Raw genomic sequence first — 27028 nt, 5'->3', positions numbered from 1 at the left:
ACAACCTATTTAAGTAGCCAAAGTCTGAGTAATAACAATTTGTATTCCAATATTCCATCCTCTTCCTCTGCATTAAAACTTACAACTGTTGAAGAACACAATGTCTCTTTGTTTGAGACAAAATATCAAGAGAGGTTTACAAACACATGACGGTGATATAATTTATTTTCCAGTTTGTTTGTGCAATGTTTAAAAATATATGCACAATACTCTTACTTATTATTTAATATTACTTAAATGCATAACAAACTACTTTATGCTTTCAGAGTGTGAGCTAGAAAGCCAGAAATCTCAACAGCTGGTATATAAATCATTGATAGATTGGTATTTATCAACTGTCACCCTCCTGCACAGTGTCAATGCCAGTGCCAGTATTAAAGAGAAACTGAGTGGAGTGAAAGCTACCTCTGTCCCTTCCCAGGTGCTGCATGAGTACTGGATGGTGCTGAGGAACCACGTGTCGGCCATCGATGAGCTGGGTATGGCCACCGAGAGACTACGTGTGCGTCTGCCCGATGAACCCAAGCCCAAACTGCTGCACATCATCGAGCCACATGAGGTCAGTTAAAGACAACGAAACATCTTATTATTATACATTATAACAACATGTTAATGGCAGGCTATCGTGTTTAAAAGATACTTCAAGTAAATTTCATTTATACAGCCCAATTTGCTCACAAATTTGCTTCAGGGGTTTTTACACACTGTACATCTTTTTACACCCTCTGTCAGAAAAACTCCCCAAAAAATCCCTTTTAAAGTAATCATCAAAAGTGTATCTGTGTTTAGTTACTTAATTTCCACTCTGAAAACTAATCTTGATTTATTTTAGTTTGGGATCATTTGAATGATTGTTTCACAATGAACTGCAGTGTAATTTATGTAATAAATGGGCTGATTAATCATGTTAAAGTTTACTCTTTTTTTTTAAACAATTTGCCACTAATATGAGCATGAAGGTAATATGGCTGGTTTGGTCCTAATTAATAAACTGTTCATGGAGGAACTACAAGCTCAAGCCTGGCCTCTGACCCAGTATTGGGCACCATTGTTGTTTGTAGTTGTCTGAATGTTTCCAAAGATGTAATATTCCGCCTTAACTATTTTTATTGCGTTCCTGACCTCTGCCCTTGTTTTTTTGCTTCCAGGTGGAGCAGAACAGAGTGAAGCTTTTGAACGACCAGGCAGTGGCCAAGTCTCAACTCCAAAAGAAGCTTGGCCAGTTTCTGTATCTCACAAATCTGGAGAAGGTAATTTACATTTTAAAGTGACTACAAAGTACAGAAATTCTTTCCCAGCTCACTCAGAGACTTATTATCTCAAACTGTGTGGTAGGATCTCACTCCAAATAACATACATGCCTTTGTTCCAGTCCCAGGACAAGTCTACTGGAGGGCTGAACCCAGAGCCGTGCCCCATCTGTGCTCGGCCCCTGGGACAGGAGGTGAGCATTGTTTAGTTGTGAGGAAGAACTTAGTAGCTGTAGATTTTAAATGGATCACAGATTCAGTATTTTATGCATCATCTCTCTGCTCTTTATTGACTTGACTATCTTGATACACCGGTTGAGCTTTACAGTCTTGTCTTATCAACAGTGGCAGGGACTGTAATTACATCTAAACTAAAGCTGACTAAAGCTTCGTCCTGCATCCGGATTCGTTTTTTCAACATTTGGCATTTGGTTGATATTGCGTGTACTGTCAGGCATGTGTAAAAACATCTTTTGATGATAGCAATGTGCCTGATGCACCCATGAAGTCTGTAGGAAGAAGATTTGCCTTCTTTGGCTTCCCATTGCTTCAAATTCATAGTTAAAGTCTCTATTTATCACTTACACTGTGTTAAATTGATTGGCTCCAAGCTATACTTCTGACCTACAAAGCCCTTATGAGTACACACTTAAGTCAACGCAACAAGCTCTTCTCGCAGCTCGAAGTTTGTTACCAAGTGTGACCAATACTTCTGTGTTTTTTTTCAAAAGTCAGCTAAAAAGTGGCTGGGTTGGCTCAGTGGGTAGAGCAGGCACACATATACTTAGAGGTTTATGCCTCGACGCAGAGGTCCACGGTTCGAATCCGACCTGTGATGATTTCCTGCATGTCTTCCTCCTCTTCTCACCTAGCTGTACTACTGATAAAAGGCGGAAAAGCCCAAAAAATAATCTTAAAAAAAAAAAAAAGTCAGCTAAAAATACACCTTTTTTAACTGACTTGAATGATCCTGGACTTTATTTGATGTATTCATCATTGTATCTCACTTATCAGGTTTTATTTTTTACAGTTTGATTTTATGACTCTCTTTTCCAGTGGGCAGTGCTGACCTGCGGCCACTGCTTCTGCAATGAGTGCATTGCTATCATTGTGGAGCAGTACAGTGTGGGCTCAAGGCGGCGTTCCATCAAATGTGCCATCTGCAGGCAGACTACGTCCCTCACAGAGATCTCCTACGTGTTCACCACCCAGTCGTCCAGTCAGGACCAGGACATACCGGTCAAAGTCAGTCAGCAACACCGGGATTTGTATTTTGTCAGTTATGGCTGGATCCAGATGTTGTGATTTTTTTGATATGGGTTCCACCTGGCTTTTTTGTCCAAAAGTTGTTAGATGTATTTTATTGCTCGACTCAATGATTGAGATGTTATTTATGTATGACTATAACTAGCACGCATTAGGGGGTTATACTTTGATTCGTGCCTCGTGCTAATGTATGTAATTGTGATTTTAACATAGCCATTTTTTATTACTTTAACACTATAGCCTAATTGTTCTCCTCCTGTGTTGGTCAGGGAAGCCACTCTACCAAAGTGGAGGCAGTAGTGAGAACACTTAAGAAGATTCAAGTGACCGACCCCGGGGCCAAGTGTCTCGTTTTCTCCACGGTAACTGTAAACTATCCCTGCTCGGGAAGATAGTGATTTATTTTGATGATATCGAGCTTGGATCTGACCCAGATTGTTTCTGTTTCTCTCTTGCGCAGTGGCTGAGTGTCCTGGACATCATTGCCAAGGCCTTGTTCGACAACAACATGGAGTTCTCTCAAATCAATGGGATTCACAAATTCCAGGTTTGAATTTTCAGTGTCACTATTTCTAAATATGCTTACCACACTTAACCACTGATGCTTTCCCCCGCAATGTGCAACACAACTACACCAGGCGGGGTTTACAACTTAGTGACAATGCACTTGTCACAGAAAACTTCTCTAAAGAGAACACATGCTTACTTTCGAAGTTGACACTGACGTATGTCCTCCACCAACATAGCAATTCTCCAATTTGCCGTTACACCCAAACACATAATTCCTACGACTTAAAGGTAAATATATATTTTTTACCACGCTAACCATATAAAGATGGAAATCCTAGGTCCATTATCTCTTATATATATATCTTATTATTTAGGTCATCTCCATTGAACATTTCATAGAAATCCTTTCCAAAGTTTGAGATGCTTGACCGTGCTAACAGATGGACTGACAGACAGATGGACAAATATATAATATATAAACACAATGCCACCTCCTTTCTAGAGATAAATATCTCACATCTGCAGCTTATATTAACCGTAGCTTTATTATGATGATAAAACTAATCTAAAAAAACAGCCAACTCCAATCAATTATCAATTTTTATTTGATTTTTTTAATTGTTGATCAAAGTGTTTTTTTCTTATTATTTCAACCTAAGAATTTGTCTAGCGTTTGTATGCGTCAGCCTGCATTAAAAAACAGTGTGGACTACATTATGGCACCTTTTGATTTTAATTTAGTTTCAGAGGTTTTTCTGTAGTAACATTTGAAGGGTAAACACTGAATACTTGTAGTTTCAGCATGAAAAATATATTGAATACAACAACATGTCTGCTATCAGCAGATTCCATATTGATTAAAATAAAAATTATAAACCTATGAAAACCCTTAGACCTAGTCTTAGATTGTATTGAAACGCGTACGAAATCCCACACATCTTGAACTTAAACAAATTAAGCACATGCCAGTTTAAGTAGATCACTGACTTCAATGTTCCAGGAGAATCTGTGCTCCTTCAAATACGAAGAAAAGATCAACATCCTTCTCCTTCCTCTCCACACCGGCTCCAATGGTCTGAACATCATCGAAGCGACTCACGTGTTGCTGGTGGAGCCGATCCTCAACCCGGCTCACGAGCTCCAGGCCATAGGCAGAGTGCACCGAATTGGCCAAACCAAGTAAGAAGCACGGAGTTACTTCTGTCAGTGGACATCAGTATATCAACCGGGAACTTTTCCAGCAGTTTAAACCTGCAAATATAGATGGACACATACATGCAATTAATTGTTTTTTCCATAGCTGTCATATTTGTGTGTTTTGGAGGTTAGGGCTTCAATCGTGGCTATTATCCGTACAGTATTTACTTTAATATTAAACATGTGCCTCCAGTGTTTTGTACATTCTGTTTGATTTCTGTTGTTTTCTCTGTCCACCAGGCCAACATTTGTCCACAGATTCCTCATCAAATCCACCATTGAAGAGAGAATGCAGGCAATGCTGAAGACAGCAGAGAAAAAGTAAGAATAGTAACAGAATATAGTCAATTGTACTGTTGACATTTTTGTTAAACTCCATAAATATATAGGCGGATGTTTACATTCAAGGGTTGGAGGTGACAGTTGAGGTTTTTTTTTTAATTCTAGTCACACCAGCACCACCATGAAGCACTCGGAGGCTGCCGTACTGACAGTAGCCGACCTGGCTGATCTGTTTACTGAAGACACAGAACATCTGGAGTGAATCTGAACATCTGGATACACAGGGAGGATTACCTGCTGGAGATACACAGGCAAATAGAGCTCACTCTTTACATAGTGGTGATAGAAGTACTCTAAATTTTGCACATTTAACTTTTTTATATACTGTAAACATGCTAATGTTATCAAATACATTCCCAAAATGATATTTTATCAGATCACTGACAGCAGACTACAATGTGTCTCTTAATTGTATTTACATTTTTTAATCTCTTTGGAGTATTTGTGTATTTGATCAATTGTTGTCATAGTTGTAACTTGTACAAGGATATGTTTGATGGTCACATTTGACTAGACTGTACAGTATTGTTACTTGTGTTAATCTAATATTAGTATATGCCTTTATATACAACTTTACTGTAAGTTAAGTTGAACATGGGGGGAATTCAGATGATCATTCACATGAAATCACACCAGTGATTGAGGTAATCTCACAACTTTCAGGAAATAAAACGTGCGTTGGTGTCGGGGCGTCAACCAGTTATGACCAGCTCTTTTTGTCCAGTGCTTTTATTGTGGTTTATGTCTATGTAGTAAAAACCGGTAGCAGGAAGGAAGCCATTGACCTTAATTCAGTTTTACTCCTTTACAATTGAAGCAGAATTGAGAGATTTTCTTCTCCCAGACAATCTTCCTAAAGCTATTTGTCTGTTAAAAACAATGACAGACAATTCAGCCTAACACTTACGCCTGTCTTATTTGCAAGACAAAAAAGCACAAGATTCAGTGTCTTGGAGACTATTCTTGTAAATTAAGCTCATAAAAGTCTGAAAAAGGGGAAGAAGTTTTCTGCCTCATGGCAGCAATTATGTCATTGTTTTCATATATTACCACTTACAAATTGTTTAGCAAAATGTGGCTGTTTTACAACATATCTCCTGTTTCAAAGCTTTTTTGAAAGTGATTTTACTTTTTTTTACGGTCTCTTCCACCACACACGAACACTCACAGGTCTTTGGCATCGTGACTGAATTGCCCTTTGACTCGTAATGACCTTTTTGCCTGACTGACTGGGATTCCCGCACCAGTAAAGATTTTAAAATGTCCAGACAAAGGATGTAGACAACAAAGAGTGCCAGCCCTGCACTGTTGTTCCTCTTTACATGGTTACCAGATTTCTTGTTGCTCCCTGTAGTAAGAAACAGTTGTAAGATGTTTACTAAGAGGACATCGCCGCAGTAGGCGGTAACATACGTGTTACCTTGGACTCCTCTCAGCTCCCCCTATTCATGTGCGGAATCTCATTGTTGGTGAGGACATCATTCAAGCTGGTGTTTTAAGGCCAGAGGGAGGCTCCCAGTTCATTAGAGCTGTGTTTCGAGGGTTGGAGTAAGAGAGGGGTACTACGTCTTGTGGTGACAGCGAGCTGTGGTAAATAGTCCCCAGAAAAGAGTTTCGGGGAGAGGGTCAAAAGGTAGTGGAGTGGCTGAGTTGAGAGAAACCAGAGGGAAAGTCCTTGGAAGATGGCACCTGCCAGTTTGGTTTTTGCCTGGTTACTGTTCACCCTGAGGATGGTCACCTCGACTGTGTTTCTGGAGCCGGAGGAGGAGGGTGAGCTCACACCTTATATCACACACCCGGGAAGTGTCAAGGGTCAAACAAACTGCTTTTTTTATTTTTAGGGAAAACATATTCCTTCAAGAAGTCTAAATAAGAGTAATTTTTCATATTGATGATTATTGGTTTAACATGGGCTTCTCTGGCTTTGAAATGTTCTTTCAGTATATAGAAATTATTTTTTAATGGTGTTTCTAGTTTGTTTCACAATCGCAGCAGTATAATTTGGCATTAAACATTTAGCAGTGGTGAAAGAAGTATTCAGATCTTTTATTAGGTAAAAGTAGCAATATAATTAAAGTAAAGTAAAAGTCCCATTCCAAATCTTATTCAAGTATAAGTACAGAAGTATCAATAATAAAAGGACTCCTTATGCAGCAGAATGACCCCTATCTGACTTATGTTATTATACATCATATTATTGGATTATTATTAAGCAGCATTTTAATGTTGGTCGAGGTGGAGCTAATTTTAACTACTGTATGTATACTAAGGGGTAGTTTAATACATAACATTTTAGGAATACATCATATGCTTTTTGTGTAAAATCTTATTTTGAAAAGTAACTAGCTGTCAGATAAATGTAGTGGAGTAGAAGTATAAAGTAGCAGAAAAATGGAAATACTACAGTACTTGAGTAAATGTACTTAGTTACATTCCACCACTGACATTTAAATGTCGGTGGCTGGACTTTGTGTGTAAAATATACGGATTGTCTGAGAATTAACATATGTCAATATAAATATCTATACTTGGAGTCTAGGAGAGACAATGGTAGAGAACCCAAAATAAAAAAAACACCGTCAACATCACTTCACATTATCTGAAAGGATTTTTCTGTGAGATTTAATCTGTTTTTAAATTCTTTCTATTAGAGCTCAATGAAACTGTCATTTGTACCAACGACCATATGGAGGTTGTTATTCCAAGTGCCTTTTTCCTCAACAAAGTTCCTCCAGTTTATGTAAGTGAGCACCAACAAAACTCAAAGTATTTTCTATTAATGTAGACATTCCCTAGTACTGATATTCTAAATTATTTGCAGTGCGATTTTGCTGAATAATTAATTTCTTTTGTATTGTGTTTGGTTTTTTTGTTTAGATTTGGGATTTGCATTTAAATGATCCGGAGTGCCGTGGCGTTGAGGTCGGAGAAGACTATGTTTTCAGCATTAAGACAAATCTTTCTGACTGTGGAACAGTAATGGTATCACCTTCAATCTTTTGCTCAACATTTGCATTAAAGTCTGTGACAACTTCTTCATCCGGCCAAAGAGTCTAACTAATCAAATGTTGCACGTGAACTCAGACATTTAGAACAACCCTTAACAAAATGATGAAGACAAACTACACTTGGTATCTCCATTATTGACAACATAAGATCCCCATCATAATAAATTACCTATTTTACGATGTATACGGTTGTTGTGGGAACTGGCCCCCCAATCAGGATCTTTTTACTGCCAAAAAGGGAGCTACTTTAGTCGATTTATTGCACTTTAGATAAAAGTTAAAAAATAAGTTGAATACGACCAGACACTTTTTTCTGCTGTGACGTAAATGTGGACTGTGAGGCTCTGTGTTCAAATTGGTACTATGGAATTTGCTCATAGCAAGTATAATAAGATGGCCAGAGAAAGGCACATACTCGGAGCCCAGACAGAAAGGGGTGAAGAGAAAAGAAGGGGGGAGGAAGGAGTGGTGTGAATGTCAAGAAAGAAGGGTGGCGTTGTTCCTTTTCCCTATAACAGCGCAGGACCTTATTCAAAGCAAGGGGACACTGAATGGCCTCGTAGTTCTAAATTATCAGGATTTACATGGAAATGACGATTATTTGTTGATGTTCACTGAGTAGGAAGGCCATGAATCATTGGCCAACTAGCCTCCTGATTATTGTAATCCAGCCACTCAGCGATTCAAACTTCGGCAAGGTGTAAATCCCTACTTCAGCGCACGAGTGTCCTTGAATTGCTTGCTTGGAATGCATGAAGGTTTTTCTTGTAAAGCAAGCAAAAGGTTAACAGCTTTCAACCAGGGAGGAAATCTCCCAGTGCTCCACCTCAGCAGTTTTACAAGGTTTTTCACATTGCAGCTGAGGAAAGTAAAGCCTGCTCTGGATTAGATGGCTGTTGCTAAAGGAGAGGAATGCCATAGCTGTCAATCTTGCTTTCACCTTGAACTTAGAACCTTTTTAAACCCGCCGTCAGACAAGAAATGACTGAATTGTTGGGTTTAAAGGTCAGCCATTTTTACTGAAACATGACAGCGTCCTCCTCGCTCATGTTTCAGCAATAGTTGTGCATTTGTGAGACATGGAGCATTCATGTTACCCACTGATAAGTGCAGGTGCCAGTGGGGTTCTGTTGTGGCTTAATGAAGACCTGTTGCTCACTGTAGAGACCTGTCAGTGGTGCTTATATGGGGGGTTGTGTGTTTACCAAGAGGTAGTAAAAGATGTCTCGAATGTTAGAGCTCAAGGCAAACTATCCTGCTCAGTGACCACAGAAGCCACCCTTCATCTTCGCTCAGACAAAACTTTGACACAACCTTTTCACTCGTCCACATTTTACGCTTTCTCCTACGTCAGCTGCCAACAGTTAAATACTGCACAGTATTGCTCACATTTACAGTGTGTGAAAGGATGATAACTGTAAAAGTTATAGCTTGGGAAAGAGGTTACATACTGGAACCTGAATTTAATGTAATTCTCACAACTGGAGAATGCTGCAGTTATGTGCATCTTACATGTGTCATTTTGCTATCCAACCACATTCACACCTATAACCATACTACCTTAAAATTAGTAATAGAATTAATTGGCAACTATTTTAATAATCAATTAATGATTGAACTCATTTTCCATGCAAAAATGTCAAACTTTTGATGGTTCTGGGTTTGCAAATGTGAGAATTCACTGCTTGTCTTGGTCTTATGTTATGACAAATAGAATTTATTTGGGTTTTAGACGAATAAGCAATTTCAAGATTTCACCTTGGGCTTTAGGATATGTGGTTTTTCACCATTTTCTGGCATGTTATAAATCCTATGTCTAATAAATTAAACAATAATCTGCAGATTAATCACTAATGAAGTAATCATTTGTTTCAATCATTTTTTGCAAATACATTGCTGTGTAATGTTTGGCCACAAGGTAGACGAGTGTAGATCTGGGCAAGTCGGTGACCAGAATTGTTGAGCTGCCTGAGATTTTCATTGACCAGATTAAATGAAACATGTAAGAAGGGACACCCTGTTGGTATGAGATACCTACTCTCTGCAAGCTCCCTTTCACTTAACATCAATACCAGATTTCAATATTGGTTCACACTTTATATACAGTCTGTGGTTCACACACAAAATAGCATAGTGGATATTACCTATTCTTGTATTGGCAAAAGAAAAACCTGCTGCAGCAATGTATTGCATTTAGCAATTAAAATCTCTCTTACTTGATTATTTTCCACGGACTTTTATATTTGTCTTCTCTCCTCAGGGCTCAGATGATACACACATCATGTTCATAAACACCATACACAACAACGATTCAGATGTTATAACGAGAAACTATGTCAACATAACATTTGTGTGCCGCTACCCCATCAACTACCTGGTCCAACAACCCAACGGGGAAAACATGATTAGAGTTGACGTCAGGTAAGTGTTTATTTTTTAATTCATCCAAATTATAATTATATATACAGTATAACTAGAAGGGCACTCGAAGACCCCAGACCTCCGCCAAGATGCCCTATCTCACAATGTTAATGCAGTGTGAATTTTACCAGTTGGGAACTAATATTTCCGATTATTCCAACACCACATGATAGCAAACACCCTATCTCGCAATGTTAACGAAAGGGAAAAATCATTTGTGTATCCGCTAAATTGAATGAGTTCTTCTTTGGCCCATGCTACACCCTTCCACCAAGTTTCATGCAAATCAGGCCTGTAGTTTTTCCATAATCCTTCTGACAGACAAATAAACCAAAAAGCGTGACCTCTTTGGTGGAGGTTATAATATTTGGTTTTAACATGTGGCTCCTTTAATCCTTATATCTCTACAGAACCATCACTCTGAACACAGAGGATGGAAACTTTTCGGTGTCGATGTTACTGTTCAAAGATGACGCCTTTAAAGACAGATGGACCACTGTGCCATCACTGACGCTGGACGATGACATCTTTGTAAAAGTTTTTATGGTAAATCACCCTAAATGAAAAAGTCCATTACCAGACGTATTAAAGACTTTAACTGAATACCTACACCTCAAATACACCATGTAAAGCAATATTGTGGGTTTTGGATGACATACAATCTAGGAATGGGGGAAATTAGGAGTACAAATCTGCTAATAAAGAGTAAAATACCTGTTTAAGATGAGTTCTGACAGTGATTGTGTATGCTGAGCTTTGAAAAACACATTAAAGAGTTTGAAGTATTCTTACTATTGGCAGCTATTTTTGGAGTGGGTTAAGCATGTTGTTACACGATGTTAAGCAATATGTTGTGTGGCAAGCAATGCTGGAAATCTAACACTCGACCCGTGACCAGATAGTAATTTGAGCACTGCTCCTCTTCTCTGTCATGTTGTTATAACCTCTTAGTACAGCTGTTGTTTACTTATTATGATTCATCATTTTGTAGCCCAGTGTGGAAAAGGAATTACCTTGTGTACGGAATGACTTGACTGTCCCTCCAACCATGTATGTATCACAGATACCGGCTCAACTGATGCTGCGTATGGAGAGATGCTGGGCTACACCAACCAGTGATCCATACAGCAATATTCAGTACACCTTCATCCGAGACAGGTATATCCTGGAACAGTTTAAGCAAAGGCGATTTTTTATTTCAATATGAGCAAATAGGGAGGAAAAAACACATCTCATAGTGGAGCTATACATTGACAAAGACCATTCTTTTTCATTTGCCATCTTGCAGCTTACAATAGGATACTTTATAGAGGTTATGTTGAAACCTTATAGCATGTGTGCTATTTACACACACACACACACACACACACACACACACACACACACACACACACACACACACACACACACACACACACACCTCTGCTGTTGAAATCTGAAATATAAGAATTTGTTGCTCAGAGAGCTGGCTAGACAACTACTGTCAGAGCCTAGTCATCGTGTCTGAGAGGCCACGTGCATTTCAGTTCAACAGCTGTGCATGTCCTTGACAACCAGGCAGTATTTGGTACCGTTAGCAGCAGCAGGGCAATGAAATGCACAATGATTTCAAAATGCCACAGGGAAAAGAAAATACAAATCTGTCTCCAACTGTGTTGAATCACTTAAGATAGTATTTACATTATTTCTAAGCGTTGCAATTCATCACATGAGTTCTGTTCCTTGTCTCTACAGTATTTCATTCTAGATTTAAATCTCACTACCACCAGGCCTCCCTGACTTCTTTGTCTTCCTTCCCTTAGCTGCCCGGTGTTGTCAAATGAACAGACTCTGAGTGTGCTGAAGAATGGCCAGGGCCCAGAGGCCATGTTCAGGATACAAATGTTCAAGTTTGTCGGCAGCTCTTACACCAATGTCTTTCTCCATTGCAACGTCCAGATCTGCCACAACACCCCGGGGCTGTGTAGGCCTGTGAGTGAGCTCATGCAACACCCATTCCTCACACTGGTCGTCAGAGGCACTATGTGCAGCTTATGTCCTTAATATAGACCCACTGGCCTAGAATTGTTTTTCAGCCATATAAGCTTGTAGTTAAGCTGTCCTGATTTGAAATGTGCACTGATTGACATTGAGACTTGTAGCATCTGTGTTTCTTTCATGTTTTACTAATGTATTTGCCACACAGAACTGTTCCGGTGAAGATGATTTAGTCAGGATACGGAGAGACATCCCTCTGACTCATACAGTGTCTTATGGACCAATTAGACGACTACTAAACGATAGTGAAAAGCCCAATCTGAGTATGTGTATTTCATCTCTGTAACTCATATGGATCTTTAGCATTTCAATCTTTTAAGAGATTCAAGATAAGTGTATAAAATTCATATGCAAAGTGTGGTTCCACCTGTGTCCTTTTCTACGTAGATGCAGGCGGAGTCCCTCCTGTGGAGACCTTTGTCCTCGGAGGGCTGCTGATTGTCTTGCTGCTGATCACTGGAGTGTTTGGGAGGCTGTGGCTTCGCTCCAGACGTTTCTACCCAGCGCGGGAGGCGCAGCTCACCCTGTCCAACATTCACCACATCTCAGAGGTGGCCTCATGAATCAGGGGGTCAGGGACCTTTTTTAACAAAGAAATGGACACACAAACACATTAACATGTACAAATACAAACACATGTACAGGTGTGATTTATGATAATGATGAAGTCTTGCATATGTTTTTTCTTTATAGAATGAATTCTTGAATTGTAAGAAATCAGCTTAAATAAAAGGTTTGCTTCAAGTGTTGTCCCTGTGTATTTTTTCCAGTGGTGGAAAAAGTGCATTTACTTGAGTACTTAAGTACCAGTTTGAGGTACTTGAGTATTTCCATTTTATGCTACTTTATCCTTCCGCTTTGATACAGTTCAGAGGGAAATAGTTATTTTTACTCCACTACAACTATCAGACAGCTATAGTTACTTTGTGTGTAAAATCTGAATCTAAAACGCATATCACTTTGTAAAATTTGGTGTATTGTTAGATTAAACTACCCAACAGTGTAAAATAGTTAAAATTATAATTATCTCCACCTCAACCAGCTACAGCAATAAAATGATGTTTACACAGCAATACATCTGCAAAAACAATCCAATAATATAATTTCACACTTTTAAAAGGGGCCATTCTTAATAAGTACTTTCTGAAATTAACTTATATTTAAAATGCATTTTGCTTTACCTATTTATTTATTTATTTGATTTACATAACAGTGTAAAGGTAGGTTTCTTCTATATTTCTCATTATCAAATAATCTTATTAAAAGACCAGAACACACTGTGTGCTAGTCTGTCTCTCAATGCTTTCTGACTTCCCTACCCTGGCTGTGGCACTCAGTCCAAAGCCCATTCGTTTGAACACAAATATATAGTTTTATTATTTATAAAAAGGAATTTTTAAAACAGATGGGCTCTGTAGTTTTTTAGCAAATATTACTCAAACAGGAGTAACAAATTCATTGTTGGGGACTATTTCAGCTGTGGATGAATTACACATTACTGAATATTTACAGCACCATGACAGGGTATATGTGGGATTGACACAAAATAATATATACTGTAATGTTCATGGTAATGATGGAAGATGTCACCCACTTCAACCGTGTGGCTTTTGTGTGTGTTTTTAATAGTTTTTAGACAAAAACAGAGGTCTGTGGCACAGGGGATTATGCTAAATCAGGCTTTAGCTACATAGGCAGGATAGTAGGATTAATTCATTGTTAGTTATGGAATTTATATGGGATTGATATTGAGAAAATAGATTATCAACAGCCTAAGCACTTCATAAACCACTGTTTTAGCCTTTATACATTTATAAGCAATTTGAATTGCTGGCAAGAGTGTATCCATTAAAATCCGATGATAACGCAGACATTTTATGAGTGATTAAATGTAAAACTGTCCTCGGGGTATTCCCCAGTCTGTCTATTTCAGTGCCCTCTCATAGGTCTGTCCATAATCTATAAATACGTCCATTTACGTGATGACGTATTACTGCGGCGTCCCACACAAGGATCAACACAAACGCCAATTGACTAGACTACTAGAGAGAAACGAAGGACTCACAACTGAAGAACCTTTCACAGTCAGCTCATAGCATAAGACGATTGACACATTTAATACTGTGAGATGCTTATGTTGCTGTAAATCCCACGTTGCTGGTGTCGACGGCGCTGCTACAACTAAATACGTATTGTTAAAATAAACTTGGAGGACCCCGTAACTCGGGTAAGCAGTTTCTAGAAGCTATCAGCTAACTTAGCTAACTGAGTAGGCTAACGAAGTTTAGCTTCTAATGATAACTGGCTGGCCATGTTGTTGATGTTCTTTTGTTTAACTTAACAAAGTGTTCCGTCTTATCAGCTAACACGTTTCCGTGCGCAGTTATCGTGAAAACAACTTCTTACAGTAAACCAGACTTTGGCGATATTACTGCCGCTAAGACTAAAATTGGTTAGTATTATTAGAGCCGGTTGTTGCTGCGTTTGTGTTTTTAGCGGTTTGCTAACTTGCCAGCTATGCTTGCGTAATTCAACTAGCTGTTGCTTGCCATGGTTGCAAATACTTCAACAATAGCTCTCTTGTGTGGCTTTGCGGTTTGGACTAAAATTATTGTTTGGTGTCTTTTTAGCCAGCATTGTCCTGCAAATCCCTTAACATACGCAACGCTACCAAATAAGCCGGGGGCTAATGATTCAGAGGTATTTACCTCGTGGGTCTGTTGGCCGCTGAGAGGCAAACCGTTTGCATAAGATATTGAAATTCACCAAAAGGAGGGGTCAGGTTTGCCCTGAGGTCCTGGAACAACCGGTTTGACCATGAAACCCAAGAGGGGTGTTGTGAAAGGTTACTGAACAGCCTAAAGATTTGGTAAACATGCACAGAGAGAGAGAGAGAGCGAGAGCATGTGTGAGGCTTAAGTTACAGAATAGTTTGAAGTCTCACGTGTGTTATGTCGGTGTGGTGCATTAATGTTCATGGGATAATGTAACACCAACATGCTTTGTTCCAGCTGACTGATTTCTAAACATTGTTGTTTGCCATGGCATGTATTTGGTTTCTTAAGACTTGTGAAATAAGTATATTTTTGTTGACTTTGTTTCAGGGTTGAACACTTCACCTCTATTCCCTGCACGAACCAATTGGGCAAGGTGCAATACAGTAAAAAAGAAATGGAGAGCCTGCACTCCCACTGCCTTAAATGCATCAACAGAAGATGCATGGCAAGACCAGAGACGGATGTTTGCTGCGACCTCATCGGCTGTCCTCTTGTCTGTGGGGCAGTTTTTCACTCATGCAAACTAGAGGAACACCGTCTACTGTGTCCATATGAACGGCTGCCATGCCTTAACAGCGTATTTGGCTGCCCGTTCACTATTACGAGGATCAAAATGGCACAACACCTTGAGACGTGCCCAGCAAGTATAGTGTGTTGTACTATGGAGTGGAATCGCTGGCCTGTAAGCTACACTGATCGCAAGTCCTATGAAAACTTGAGCAAAGACTTTGATGAAGTGGAGCAGCTAGACATGGCCTTGGCTCTGCAGGATCAGAGGATGTTGTTGGAGTCTCTGAAGGTCACAACCAACGTGTCAAGGAACGGCGATAAGGAAGCAGATGAAAGTGACAAAATGGCCACAGCATCGAGTCTACCGGAGACAGTGTTGGGTAATGTAACCGTGGAAATGGAAGAGGTGCCCTATAATGGGTTGTATAGAGCCTCAGTAGAGACAAGCAGAAGTTTAGCAGCAGCCTTGGACATCATCGCTAATGCCAAGGATATCGATGTAATTGTTGGAAATTTAAATGGGGAAAAGAATGGAGCACTCCACAATGGAGAAAATGGAGATGTCTGTGTCGCGGAGGGTGGGAGGAATGTAAATATGCAGGAGAATGACTCTGATTCAGAGTGTGAGCTTGGAGCAGTAGGTGGAGTAGATTGCGCAGTCGGGACAGATGGAGAAGAGGATGGTATTAGCTGGGTAGAAGAAAACGATTTTGTAGAGGTATTTTTTGAAGAGAAGGAAGACATTATCGAGGATCCAATAAATGATTCCCACCTTGTCTGGCCACAGATGCCTCAGAATGACATGCCTGTAGTAGCACTGGAACCTCCTGTGCCCCAAATAGCTCCAGTTCCACATCCAATGCCATTCCTGCTGTCTGAACACGTGAGAAATAACTTCTTACAACACTTACCTACTGAACTCAGGTATAGATGTTTAGAGCGTAAACTACAGAATGTTGAAGTTCTTAGAGGAATAAGTATGTTTACATTTAATGGACGCCGGGCTCTGCTGTCAGACCCTTACTTGTTTCGAGCAAAGATGGAGGACAAGGCAGTAGACACGTCTGACCTGGAGGTAGCAGATGACCCCATGGGCCTCCACGGCATTGACCTCATCACTGCAGCTTTGCTCTTTTGCCTCGGCGACTCTCCAGGAGGCAGAGGCATCTCAGACAGCAGGTTTGTCGATGGCTACCACATTGACTTTGGTACTCAGACATTCTCATTCCCTTCAGCCATTCTTGCAACTAACACCATGGTGGGAGATATTGCTTCGGCCTCTGCCTGCGATCACGCCAGCCCACAGCTCTCCAATCCAAGCCCCTTCCACACGCTCAGGCTGGACCTGGTGCTCGAATGTGTGGCTCGATACCAAACAAAGCAGCGCTCCATGTTCACATTTGTGTGCGGGCAGCTGTTCCGGCGGGATGAGTTCTCGTCTCATTTCAAAAATGTTCACGGGGATATTCACGCCGGACTCAATGGCTGGATGGAGCAGCGCTGCCCCTTGGCCTACTATGGCTGCACCTACTCCCAAAGACGGTTCTGCCCGTCTGTACAGGGCTTCAGAATCATCCACGACCGGCACCTTGGCTCGTTTGGGGTTAAGCCTGGTTTGCCCTTAAAAACTGGCGACAACCTCCCAAGAAAAGCCTGCCGCTTTGACTCTCGGTACGATCAGTTCAGCAGCCTTCCGTTTGAAGTGTTGCAACATGTAGCAAGCTTCCTAGACAGCTTTAGCTTGTGCCAACTGTCCAGAGTGTCCCACACCATGAGGGATGTGTGTGCTAGTCTGCTCCAGATGCGTGGCATGGTCGTCCTGCTGTGGGAGAAGAAACGGCGTGCTGATGGGTCTCCTTCATGGCAGATCACAGACAAGGTTAGTTATTTTTTTGCTATTTTAAAAAAACATTTGATAACCTCCTATACTTGTTTCCTTCGTGTAACTATGTTAAAAAATAAAAGTTCACTGTCACAGCATGAGAAGTAATAGGTCGATTCTCTGTCGTTTGTCATTCAGGTGTGGCGATTCAGCACAGCTTTTGGTACTGTAAATGAGTGGAAGTTTGCCAACATCGCCAGCATGGCCGACCACCTCAAGAAGTGCAAGTTCAATATGATTTCCCGTCGGGAGGAGGCGATCCCGCTGCCATGCATGTGTTTCACCAGAGAGCTCACGAAGGAAGGAAGGTGTTTACGCTCAGTTCTCAAACCAGTGGCATAAGTGATTTTGAAAGATGAAGTCATCTTTTGGACTTTCCTCAGACCATTAGAACTCAAATACACATGTATTTTCCTCCAGTGTTTACAGACATCAGTCTCTTCCAGCCTCAAAAAGATAACTCCTGGTTGGACGTTACAAACTGTTGGTTGTTCTTTGCTTCACAGTGGAAATAGTCTCCACTCCCCTAAATAAGACAAAGCCAGTAGTGGGTCGATTTATACGCAGTCTGATGTGCTGCAATCACAGATCGGGACTGCCTTGTATCTTCCACTCTGATGGATTTAATAATACTAGTGAACTGAAGTTGTACCCTTATCTGCGCCGACATTGTGAAAATAGCCAGATGTTTTGATATGGAATTTTTTATTTTTATATCAAAAAGTCATTACTGTGCTACAACGGAGGTAAGCGTACAGCCTTAACTTATCATGAGGTTGTTGGAACATCTCAGTAGAGATTTCTCTGCTGCTTTCAGCTGGAACAGTTTACTGGTATCTTGCACGGTTTTGTATCTAATCCTGGTACCTAGAGTGACCACGTGTACTGCTTAGACCCCGTAGATTTCATGGCTTTAATTCTACATTCTTAGACTGACCAAACATCTGTGGTAGCGGTGCAGAATGTATGCCACTTTACAGGATGGTCATACTTTATTCACTGTGGGTGTGGATTTTTTTGTTCACCAGCATGTCACCATCATCATGTTTGGTGTTTAAATGTGGTGTGTTTTGTGGTTTGGCACATTAAAGCAGTAACAAAGGTGGTCCATCTTCCTTTTCTTATCACACTGACTAGTCAGGTGAGAGATGAAGTAACACTATTGACCAGCCAAATGGCAGTACGTTTTTAGCTGTGGTTGGCTTGTGGTTTATTTGTTCTACCAGCTACTTTAACCAGCAATTGTTTGTAGGTTTTATACTAAAGTCAAAATGTAGAAAGTAAAATGATGAATGTACTGAGTGAATATACGAATCCATCAGTGACTGGTTAGCTTGGTTTGCCTCCCTCAGTGTCAGACCTCATTAAACCCTGCAGGCCAGGTGTTAAGAAATGTCACGGGCACACGCTTCCCTCCAGTAAGGAGCATCGCTAATTATGTTCATATTCATTATTTATCACGGTTGTATGTTTTTGTCACATGTCCGCTGTGTTCAAATGTTGGCGTCTCAGGGTTGTACCGTAAAGCTTTGTCGCGCAGTAGATTGTGCTGAGGACGACATGGAGACTTGTCAGCTACTTGATTATTGTGGGATCTTAGAAGAACTGACTGGTGTACCACTCAGTATTATAACATCAGTGTGTGTTGCAGTGCTGGACTAACAAATTACACGTTTGTCATCCGTCAGCGTCATGTTTATAACCGAGTAACTGAAATAGGTTGTCAGTAGAAATGCTGCTTGAATCTTCTTTGGAGTGATCAGACTTGTTGAAAATCTTTTTAAATTATATTTTTAGTTTGGATGAAGAAATAAGGTCTGACAACGCATTACAAAATGATATGTTTTACTCACTTATGTGAGAAAATCAAATGTTTTGCAATGTGGATTAGAAATTGGTCGACAATGTCACCAAAAAGTAACCGATTACTGTTAGGAAGAAAGTGGATATTCCTTTGAGGAATTTGTGTGATTTTTATTGTTTTTATATATTTTTTAAAGTTTGATGTAAAGCCCAAGCGATGACGGAACTAAGCTGTTTTTACTCTAATAAGTCCCAATTCACGTTTGGTTCATTTCTTATTTTTTTGTACTGGTACTTTTATTTTGAAGGAAACAATCCTGCCTCTGTAATGTTTAGATTTGTATTAGAATTATTGATTTGCACATGAAGGCATGTACTGTAAAATTTGAATTATAATGCTGAGGGATTATCTTTGCTCAAGTAGCGGAAACTTTACTCCCTGATGTTTTGCATGTGAGTTTGATGTCTTTGAAAAATGTTCAACTGTAAACTCATTTATACAGATTATATATCTCAGGCACAGTGCATCGGTTTAGTACATTTTCATGTTAACTGTTTTTGTTTTTTTACTTGTGTCGTAATGAACATTCAGCCAGAGCTGATCACATGCCCTTATTCTTCAGGTTTAGTGGGTGGAGTGGAATGGATGACCTGAGCATCAAATCAGTGTTTTGCTCTATTGAGGTTCATGCAACATTAAGACAAATGTATTGCAGTTACAGCACTCTTTGGAGGCACCTGGAGTGTATCAACATTTTTATCAGCATTTTAACTTTTGTTTTCACTCCTAAGTGTATTTTTCACCAAAATATGCCAGCTTCATTTGTTTGACTTTTGAAGCATTTTAATAAAGAGGCTCTCCGTTTTTAAAAGTTGATTGTTTTGTTACCTTTTTATTGCAGCGGTTCTCAACCATGTGCCTTCAAGGCCACAGTGTTAACTGTTCCTGAACAACACACATCACCTGTTTCACAGTGCTTTGTTTCAACATAACTCACTAATAGGTTTACATCTGAGAAAGTTTCCTGGTTAAGTAGAACTTGTAGAAAAGTAGCTGTGTGTCCATCCAAGTCTGTATTTAGGTCAGTTATAGGATAATAAATTCAATTAAGGAAAAAAAATTTAAAAAGCAATGATTCAAACCCACTGGGTCTTTAACAGGCCAAAGACCAATATGACAAAACAGAGATATGCATGGCAATAAAACTGATTAAATCATATTAATAAAATATTCAACAACACATAATACAATTTTTAAAAACATTATTCCAGTTTCCCTAAAATTAAAATTGCATCATGGGTTCCACCTGTTTACAGCTAGATGGCGCCAGATCCACATAATTCAACCAAAACAGATTTCTGTCCAGACTGACATGTTCTCTCCACTGTGATGAATCAGCATGTGACTTTGTTTTCTTTTTTTTGTGTAAATTAACGCACGGTACGTGCACGGTAAAGGCTAAATACGCTTTTAAGCAGAACCTATTAATACCACCCTATTCGTGTGTAATTGAGTGACTTTTCTTTTGAAAACGTGTTTCTAATCATATTAATTGAAATTAGCCTACAGGCCACTGTTCCTCTTGTTTATACAGTAATCGTAGCTGATGTATACAAACCTTTTACTGCGTTAGAAAATCGATAACCACATTTTGCTGTTTCCTTATGTTAGGAAACCTGTCAATCAACACAGGACGGAAATGTATATTTGTGGTTGGGCAATGGGCTACCCTACAGTTTTGTTTACATTTGGGCAAGAATCAGATTGTGCATTCACATATGTCCTATTGATTTAACGCCGAGATACGTAGTGAAGTGTACTGCCTTTATTAACTGAAAAAGCCCTTAATGCACAGGAAACTAAATTGCATTACCTGGTTTATCATCTGAGTTGGAATGTTTCCGAACGTCCATTAGTCTGCAGGTGCGTGCTACTTAAATGAGCTTAACCCCTGTATGGTGTTCGGGTCTGTGGGATCCGTATTCAATGTTTGAAGAAAAATTATGCTATTTATTATTTCTTCTAACTCAAACTCACTGGCCTTGGCTCATTTTCTGTAAAAGAACATAAAAAATAACTTATTTTCAATGACTGCACACGGTACAACCCCCCCTACACATAATTACATACGAGGTGTTCGGGTCTACTGGACCCGAGTGTAGTAATTGTAGGTGCTATGAAACTATGTTGTCTTTCTGCACTTGCTATTCCCAAACAAGTTACAACATTTCAAGCACTTTCACTGTTCTGATTAAGTTCTACGAAATAAGCACCAATAATGATCAAAAATCTTGTTTCTATTTTTGTTACCTTTTTTATAATTGAATTACCTTGTTTTCTCACAAAAAAAACCGAAAATGATCATATGATCATAAATGTGATCTCAGGGGTAAATGGCAAATATGAACCATAAATGATATATATATATATATTATATATTATATATCATTGGTAACTGTGCTAAAGTAAACATCTGTTAAGTCTTTTTTACAGAAATTGTTATGGCTGTATTGATTTAAAAGCCTAATAATGTGGAGGGTCCACCAGACCAGGAACATTGGCTGTGTAACAAAAATATGAACACCACACAAGGGTTAAACGACGTACATATAGCCGAGCTGTAATTATCAATCTCTTCGCAACATTTACAGCCACGAAACGAACAGTTGTGTTTACATTTGGGCAAGAATCAGATTATGCATTCACATAGGCCCTATTGATTTAACACCGAGATAGTGAAGTGTAGGCTACTGCCTATATTTACCCCAAAATATAAGGGTACATTTAGGAAACTAAATTGCATTACCTGGTTTGTCAGCTGAGTTGGAGTATTTGTGTTTCCGAACGTCCATTACTTTGTTAATTGTCTGCAGGTGCGTGATCTCTTCGCAACTTTTAGAACCACAAAACGAGCCTGAAAATCGTCCCCAGCTACTGTGACTGTGCTACATGTAAACACAAAACACAAAAATGTATAATCACATATCACCTGCCACATCAAAGCTTTTGGCAGGCAGCGGAAGGGTCAATTTGTCTACATAAACGTAAATTACATATGAATTCCTCATACTATTTATGTATTCTACTCTTATCGTACAAGTCATTAGGTTAAAACTCTGTTTGATTACCAGGAGTGGGGTTCGAACCCACGAGGACTACGTCCATTGGATCTTAAGTCCAACGCCTTAACCACTCGGCCATCCTGGTACACGTCACAGCTCCACATCACCCATGTCGTGGAATATATATTTATAAGATCAGCACAACGATGTCCGAGCAATAGGTAGGTCTACCTGAGTAAACGTATGACGCCATAGTGTCACGCTGCCAGTAAATGCCCACCACAAACCACACAGGGCTGAGGAAGTACAGCCCTGAAACCCATTTCAACACGGAGCAGTTACTCTGAAAACACCCACTGGTGTCTCAGTACAGTATGAAGAGGGATGATGGTCTCAGAGCCTCTCAGCTTAATGCTTCAGTTTCATCGGTGGTAACTGGGAATCCCCCAGTGGGTGATGGACTGCCACACACAGGAAAATAAAGGTATTTTTAATTTTACTGTCATTACAAGGACAATTAAATATGCTTGCTGTGCAAACAGACAGTAGCCTACACTGACCTGATTCATTTCCCATTCCCTATTGACTACCTAAACAAACACCCATGTACACATTGATTCTGGCGCCCTTTTGTATGGAACAATCTGAGAAAACCTGCCCAATGACGCAAATCTGATTGACTTTGACTGTGCGCCAGTGATGGGCATAATCAGTGAAGCTACAGGAAAGCATGTGATTGAATATGACACTGTTTAATCTCTGAAAGGTGGAGGCAATAAGAGCATGTTCTTTCATTTGAAGCAAATAAATCTTGAGAAACACGAAACCCTGGCTTACCAACTAGTGATGCCTATACATGGGGGTGGCCGACATGTAGTTGCACCATCCACACAAATCTATTTTGCCTCCCCAGCTAACCACAATCAGAGGCTGGGCTGTGTGTGCTGTGTATGTCTTAAGACTTGTTAAGCAATGGCTGTACTAAGAAAAATACCTACTTCATGTTCCAGTTTACAGAGTAGCTACATTTCAGGCTGTGAAAACTGTAGTCTATATACTTATTTACATTACTTAAAGTGCCCATATTATGAAAAAATCACTTTTTCTGGGATTTGGGGTGTTCTGTTGTGTCTCTGGTGCTTCCACACACATACAAACTTTGAAAAAAATCCATCCATGCTGTTTAGAGTGAGATACAGTTTCTGAATGTGTCCTGCCTTCAGTCTCTGGGTGAGCTGTTCAAAATCGGCACGGCTTGTGACATCACAAGCCGAAACGAGCAGGCTAACCGCAACCATTAGCTCGTAGCGTTAGCGTTAGCATGCTAACGCTAATGCTAGCATGCTAACGCTAGCATGCTACCTCGTTCTCAATAGCAAAGCACTGCTACAACACACACAAGTTCACCATAATCTACAAAAGAACTACTTACATGTGCGCCCTCATTTAGAAGTCTCCCAGCTAATCCTGCCTTGTAACTGACCAAAGTTGTAGAAACAGCCTTTCTTTTACTGTCTATGGAGCTAGCTAGCTGACATGATCTACATCTGAGCTACTGGGCATGTGCGGGTGCAATCAAAGATAGTACAGAAGAAGAAGAAGAACAGAGGTCTCACTCTGTAGCTAAAACAGAGACCAGCTGAAAAGAGGATCTGCAGCAGTGAGAGAGAGCGGTGCAGTACAACAAAAATATGGTGTTTTTTGAAAATTAAACCATGTAAACCTATTCTGGAACAACCTTAAAATACAATTATGAAACTGAAAATGAGCATAATATGGCTGCTTTAAAGTATCTTAATTATAACATTACGAAGTTTAAAGCTGAATGTTAAAAGACCAAGCTGAGAAGTATGCATTGAATTAAAGATGTCTTAAAAGTTATTATGCAAATGCTTTTCTCAGTAACGATCAGGAAATGCAACACCCATATCTCACTGTATACATTTGCATATGGCCGAGCGTGTGGTGTGAAAAGCTGACTTTAATCTAATCATGATTTCTCATGACATGGAGGGGAAAAAATAACACTGATGCTGTCTTAATTGCAGCAAGGGAAGCAACAACAAAATAGTTTCTTGCATGGATTGTTTTTCTTGTATTTCACAGCCTTCTTGATCTGAACTGTGGCCTTGACAACATAGTCCTGAGTCGCACCTACATTTGCTTCTATGTTGTCCAGCATGCAGCCCTGCTCCTCCACCAGCTGGGCCATCTGGAAGAAAAGCTCATGAATGTCCCTAATGCGGCCCTCCAGCTCCAGCAGCTCCTTGTGCCGGTTCTCAATCTCATTGAGAGCAGATCTGGCAGTCTTTCCCTCCAGGAGGAGATTATCCGAGAAGACGTTCCACTTGCCCGTCTCGATCATCTCATCAATCTGCTCCCTGCTCACCTCCTTGCCCATGATCTCCGCTTGCCTCTGGATGCGGGTCTTGCAGTTCTCCCTCTGGACTATCTCAGCCTCGTTGTACTCAGATATGGCATTGTGGAAGGCGTTGTTTAGAGAAATACACTGTGAACGCACCATGCGAGCCAAAGCTGATGTAGGCCCGTGCTCCTCCTCCAGCTTTTTGCTCAGCCTCCCCAGCTTCTCCAGCCGAGCGTAAATGGCCTCCCCTCTGGCCTTGATGTCCCGTCCGAGTGCGTTGGAGTCCCGTTTGATGCTGCTGATCCTCCGGACAGACGTGAGGAACCTGGTGTTCTGCTTCCCAAGACGCTTCACGTCCATTTTGAGAAGCAGCATCTCCTTCCTCAACGCCTGGGCCTCTTTGTAGATGCTGTCCATCACACCCTCTCCCTCAAACACGATGGTGTGTTCCAGTTCCTCATCCTCAGTGGTGTGGTCCTGGCCCTCCTGGTCATCCTCAGGCCTGTCCTCCTCTCCTGCAAGCTTGGTGGTGAAGGTCTGCAGCTCACCCAGTCGGTCCCTCATCTCGACTGCAAGAGGAGTCAGGAGCCTTTACTGACCTCTGATCTCTAAATAGTTTTGAGACAAATACACATTTTGAGAAATCTGTTGAAATCAGAAATGTGTTTTCTGATGGAGAGGTATATGAGATGATTGATACCACTCTAATATCTGTCCGTTAAATATAACTCAGCCAGCAGCCAGTTAGCTTAGCTTAGCGCAAAGACTGGATATGGGGAAACAGCTAGTCTGTCCTATGTTTGTCTAAAGGTGACAAAATCCACCTACCAGCACCTCTAAAGCGCATTAATTAACACATTATATGTTGTTTGTTTAATTTGTACAAAAAAAACAAAGTGTAAACAAAAAAGTCGTCTTTTAACAGTGTTGTACCTCTCAGACTATTTCTTGGCTCTGAGCAGTTGCCAGACAGTCAGTGGAGATTTAGAAACAGTTAAGCACATAACCCCTTCATAAAAGAGCCAATTGTGCAAGAATTAATACAAATTTGTGCAGCACATTTTGTCATCATCTCACGCCCCCGTAGATTCAATTTGTGACCCGTTGGAGGGGCCCGACCCCCAGGTTGGCCACTGGACTAACCAAGTAGTTACTAGCTCCCACAGTGATGCATCAGTACAATCTACTAATGTAAAATGTAATACCCTTATCATATATAGTAATCAGTCACAGGCTTCATTTTTTACAGATTGACTACTACTATAGCCTACTACTTTTTATACTTTGAGTAATTAAGCTGATAATACTTTTGTTCTCCTACTTACATTTTAAATGGCTAGACTACTTAAGTCAAATATCTGTCTTCTGCCACTGGTTTTATCCTATTTAACTGGAAAATGTAAACCAACCCTTCTCATGCTAGATGGTTAAAAGATGTGACGTTAAATTATGAGAAAATCAAATTTACCACAAGAGAAAAATCTGATAATACTAAAAACTTGAAAAATTCAATCAAGAGAATTTTTATTTTTATTTCAGCAAACTTTCTTGTAAGGCATAGCTTATATATTCATTAGTATTTTAGATGTACTTTCTGAAGACAGATAGATCAGTATCTGTTTAAACTCCCCAAGAGGAAACGGATACTTTACTTCCTCAGCTTTCATCGCAGAGAGAAATTATAATTACAGAGCGTCGACTCAAGACTCAAGTTATTTCCTACCTAGACAAACTTTAGTGTGATTCATGTTATAAACATGTTTAACAAAAGGAAATAAATCACATTAATAAGCCCTAAAGCATCACTGGCCATAACAAGAGAAAACCATGAGGGAAAAAGAACTTGACAACAGTAACAAGCTGGTATTGAAATAGAAATGCGTCTGTAGCTGTGTAGCGAGTTATGAATCGGTTATTTTAATCCATATATCTCATATAATGACATAATACAATACAGGAAAAGCAGCCTTCACATACCTTACTCCTCTGGCGGTCCTGCGCAACTAAACTCGATAAAGCAGAAGAAGCGACCACGGAAAGACTAATTTCCTCTTTTTCTCTCCGTTATATTACTACATTTCAACATGTGTCGAAATCATCTCTAGTGTTTTTAGATCACCTCGCAGTCACACACACACTGACACAGCCTGCAGCAGGTACTAACGCGGAAGATAACGCCTTCTTCCCCCCCACATTTCACACACACACACACACACACACACACACACACACACACACACACACACACACACACACACACACACACACACACCCCCTCTGGTGTGGGTCCAGGAAGGAGGCGATCTATCACATTCATCTTACAGTATGTCCGTTTATTGAATATCAAAGAAGCGCGCGGGTTGCACTTTGGCATTTGCGCACAAAGCGTTTAATAAGGATCTTCAAATACTTTTTACACTTGTGAGGGCTCGACCAATTCACTGTCAGGATGAAACACAAGAGACACAAACTAGCCCCTATTATTCTAACATAACTAACAACGGCAGAAAACAGCAAGCTGACAAAATAGTCTCACAAGGTCCATTTGGTGGCTGTAAGTAAAAGTACCAGATCTGAACTATATATAAACTTAGCAC

At 40.1% G+C, this 27028-nt stretch overlaps 4 protein-coding genes, 2 long non-coding RNA genes and 1 other non-coding gene across 10 annotated transcripts in view; 4 read left to right on the top strand and 3 right to left on the bottom strand.

The window, feature by feature from the left end:
• The window catches only part of shprh (SNF2 histone linker PHD RING helicase), an 18647-nt gene extending 13369 nt beyond the window's left edge, over nucleotides 1-5278 (top strand). For both annotated transcript variants that reach the window (XM_031310227.2, XM_031310228.2), the window contains 9 exons: nucleotides 422-559; nucleotides 1149-1250; nucleotides 1373-1444; nucleotides 2307-2495; nucleotides 2786-2878; nucleotides 2977-3063; nucleotides 4027-4205; nucleotides 4464-4544; nucleotides 4671-5278. In XM_031310227.2, coding sequence (XP_031166087.1) covers nucleotides 422-559; nucleotides 1149-1250; nucleotides 1373-1444; nucleotides 2307-2495; nucleotides 2786-2878; nucleotides 2977-3063; nucleotides 4027-4205; nucleotides 4464-4544; nucleotides 4671-4767 — 1038 coding nt within the window. In that variant the 3' untranslated portion in view covers nucleotides 4768-5278. The remainder of the gene's footprint in view (nucleotides 1-421; nucleotides 560-1148; nucleotides 1251-1372; nucleotides 1445-2306; nucleotides 2496-2785; nucleotides 2879-2976; nucleotides 3064-4026; nucleotides 4206-4463; nucleotides 4545-4670) is intronic.
• LOC116057672 lies at nucleotides 4122-23149 on the bottom strand. 2 transcript variants are annotated; one of them, XR_004106864.2, is made up of 5 exons: nucleotides 21811-23149; nucleotides 12399-12611; nucleotides 11008-11159; nucleotides 5135-5141; nucleotides 4122-4226 (listed from the first exon to the last, which is right to left on the bottom strand). It is a non-coding gene; the product is annotated as an uncharacterized LOC116057672 (long non-coding RNA). The 2 variants fall into 2 exon arrangements; XR_004106865.2 differs by lacking the exon at nucleotides 5135-5141 and having other exon boundaries at nucleotides 4175-4277.
• On the top strand, nucleotides 5531-12775 carry si:dkeyp-110a12.4 (uromodulin). The gene is made up of 9 exons (XM_031310240.2): nucleotides 5531-6335; nucleotides 7217-7305; nucleotides 7443-7547; nucleotides 9834-9994; nucleotides 10405-10540; nucleotides 11058-11152; nucleotides 11797-11965; nucleotides 12180-12294; nucleotides 12419-12775. The coding sequence occupies exons 1-9, from the start codon at nucleotides 6248-6250 to the stop codon at nucleotides 12592-12594; spliced, it is 1134 nt and encodes a 377-aa protein (XP_031166100.1). The 5' UTR covers nucleotides 5531-6247; the 3' UTR covers nucleotides 12595-12775.
• Nucleotides 14040-19878, top strand: fbxo30a (F-box protein 30a). Its single transcript, XM_031310239.2, has 3 exons — nucleotides 14040-14258; nucleotides 15136-17197; nucleotides 17339-19878. Exons 2-3 carry the CDS (start codon nucleotides 15203-15205, stop codon nucleotides 17540-17542), a joined length of 2199 nt encoding a protein of 732 aa, XP_031166099.1. The 5' UTR covers nucleotides 14040-14258; nucleotides 15136-15202; the 3' UTR covers nucleotides 17543-19878.
• trnal-uaa lies at nucleotides 22130-22211 on the bottom strand. The gene has a single exon. It is a non-coding gene; the product is annotated as a tRNA-Leu (tRNA).
• Nucleotides 23037-23931, top strand: LOC116057676. Its single transcript, XR_004106868.1, has 2 exons — nucleotides 23037-23142; nucleotides 23857-23931. It is a non-coding gene; the product is annotated as an uncharacterized LOC116057676 (long non-coding RNA).
• LOC116057671 (syntaxin-11-like) lies at nucleotides 23857-27028 on the bottom strand. 2 transcript variants are annotated; one of them, XM_031310241.2, is made up of 2 exons: nucleotides 26409-27028; nucleotides 23857-25039 (listed from the first exon to the last, which is right to left on the bottom strand). In XM_031310241.2, the coding sequence occupies exon 2, from the start codon at nucleotides 24993-24995 to the stop codon at nucleotides 24105-24107; it is 891 nt and encodes a 296-aa protein (XP_031166101.1). In that variant the 5' UTR covers nucleotides 24996-25039; nucleotides 26409-27028; the 3' UTR covers nucleotides 23857-24104. The 2 variants fall into 2 exon arrangements, with proteins under 2 accessions (XP_031166101.1, XP_031166103.1); XM_031310243.2 differs by having other exon boundaries at nucleotides 23857-25000.

Source organism: Sander lucioperca, chromosome 18, assembly GCF_008315115.2.
Source record: "Sander lucioperca isolate FBNREF2018 chromosome 18, SLUC_FBN_1.2, whole genome shotgun sequence".
Taxonomy (NCBI): Eukaryota; Metazoa; Chordata; class Actinopteri; order Perciformes; family Percidae; genus Sander; species Sander lucioperca.
This window is presented reverse-complemented; position numbering and strand designations above follow the sequence as displayed.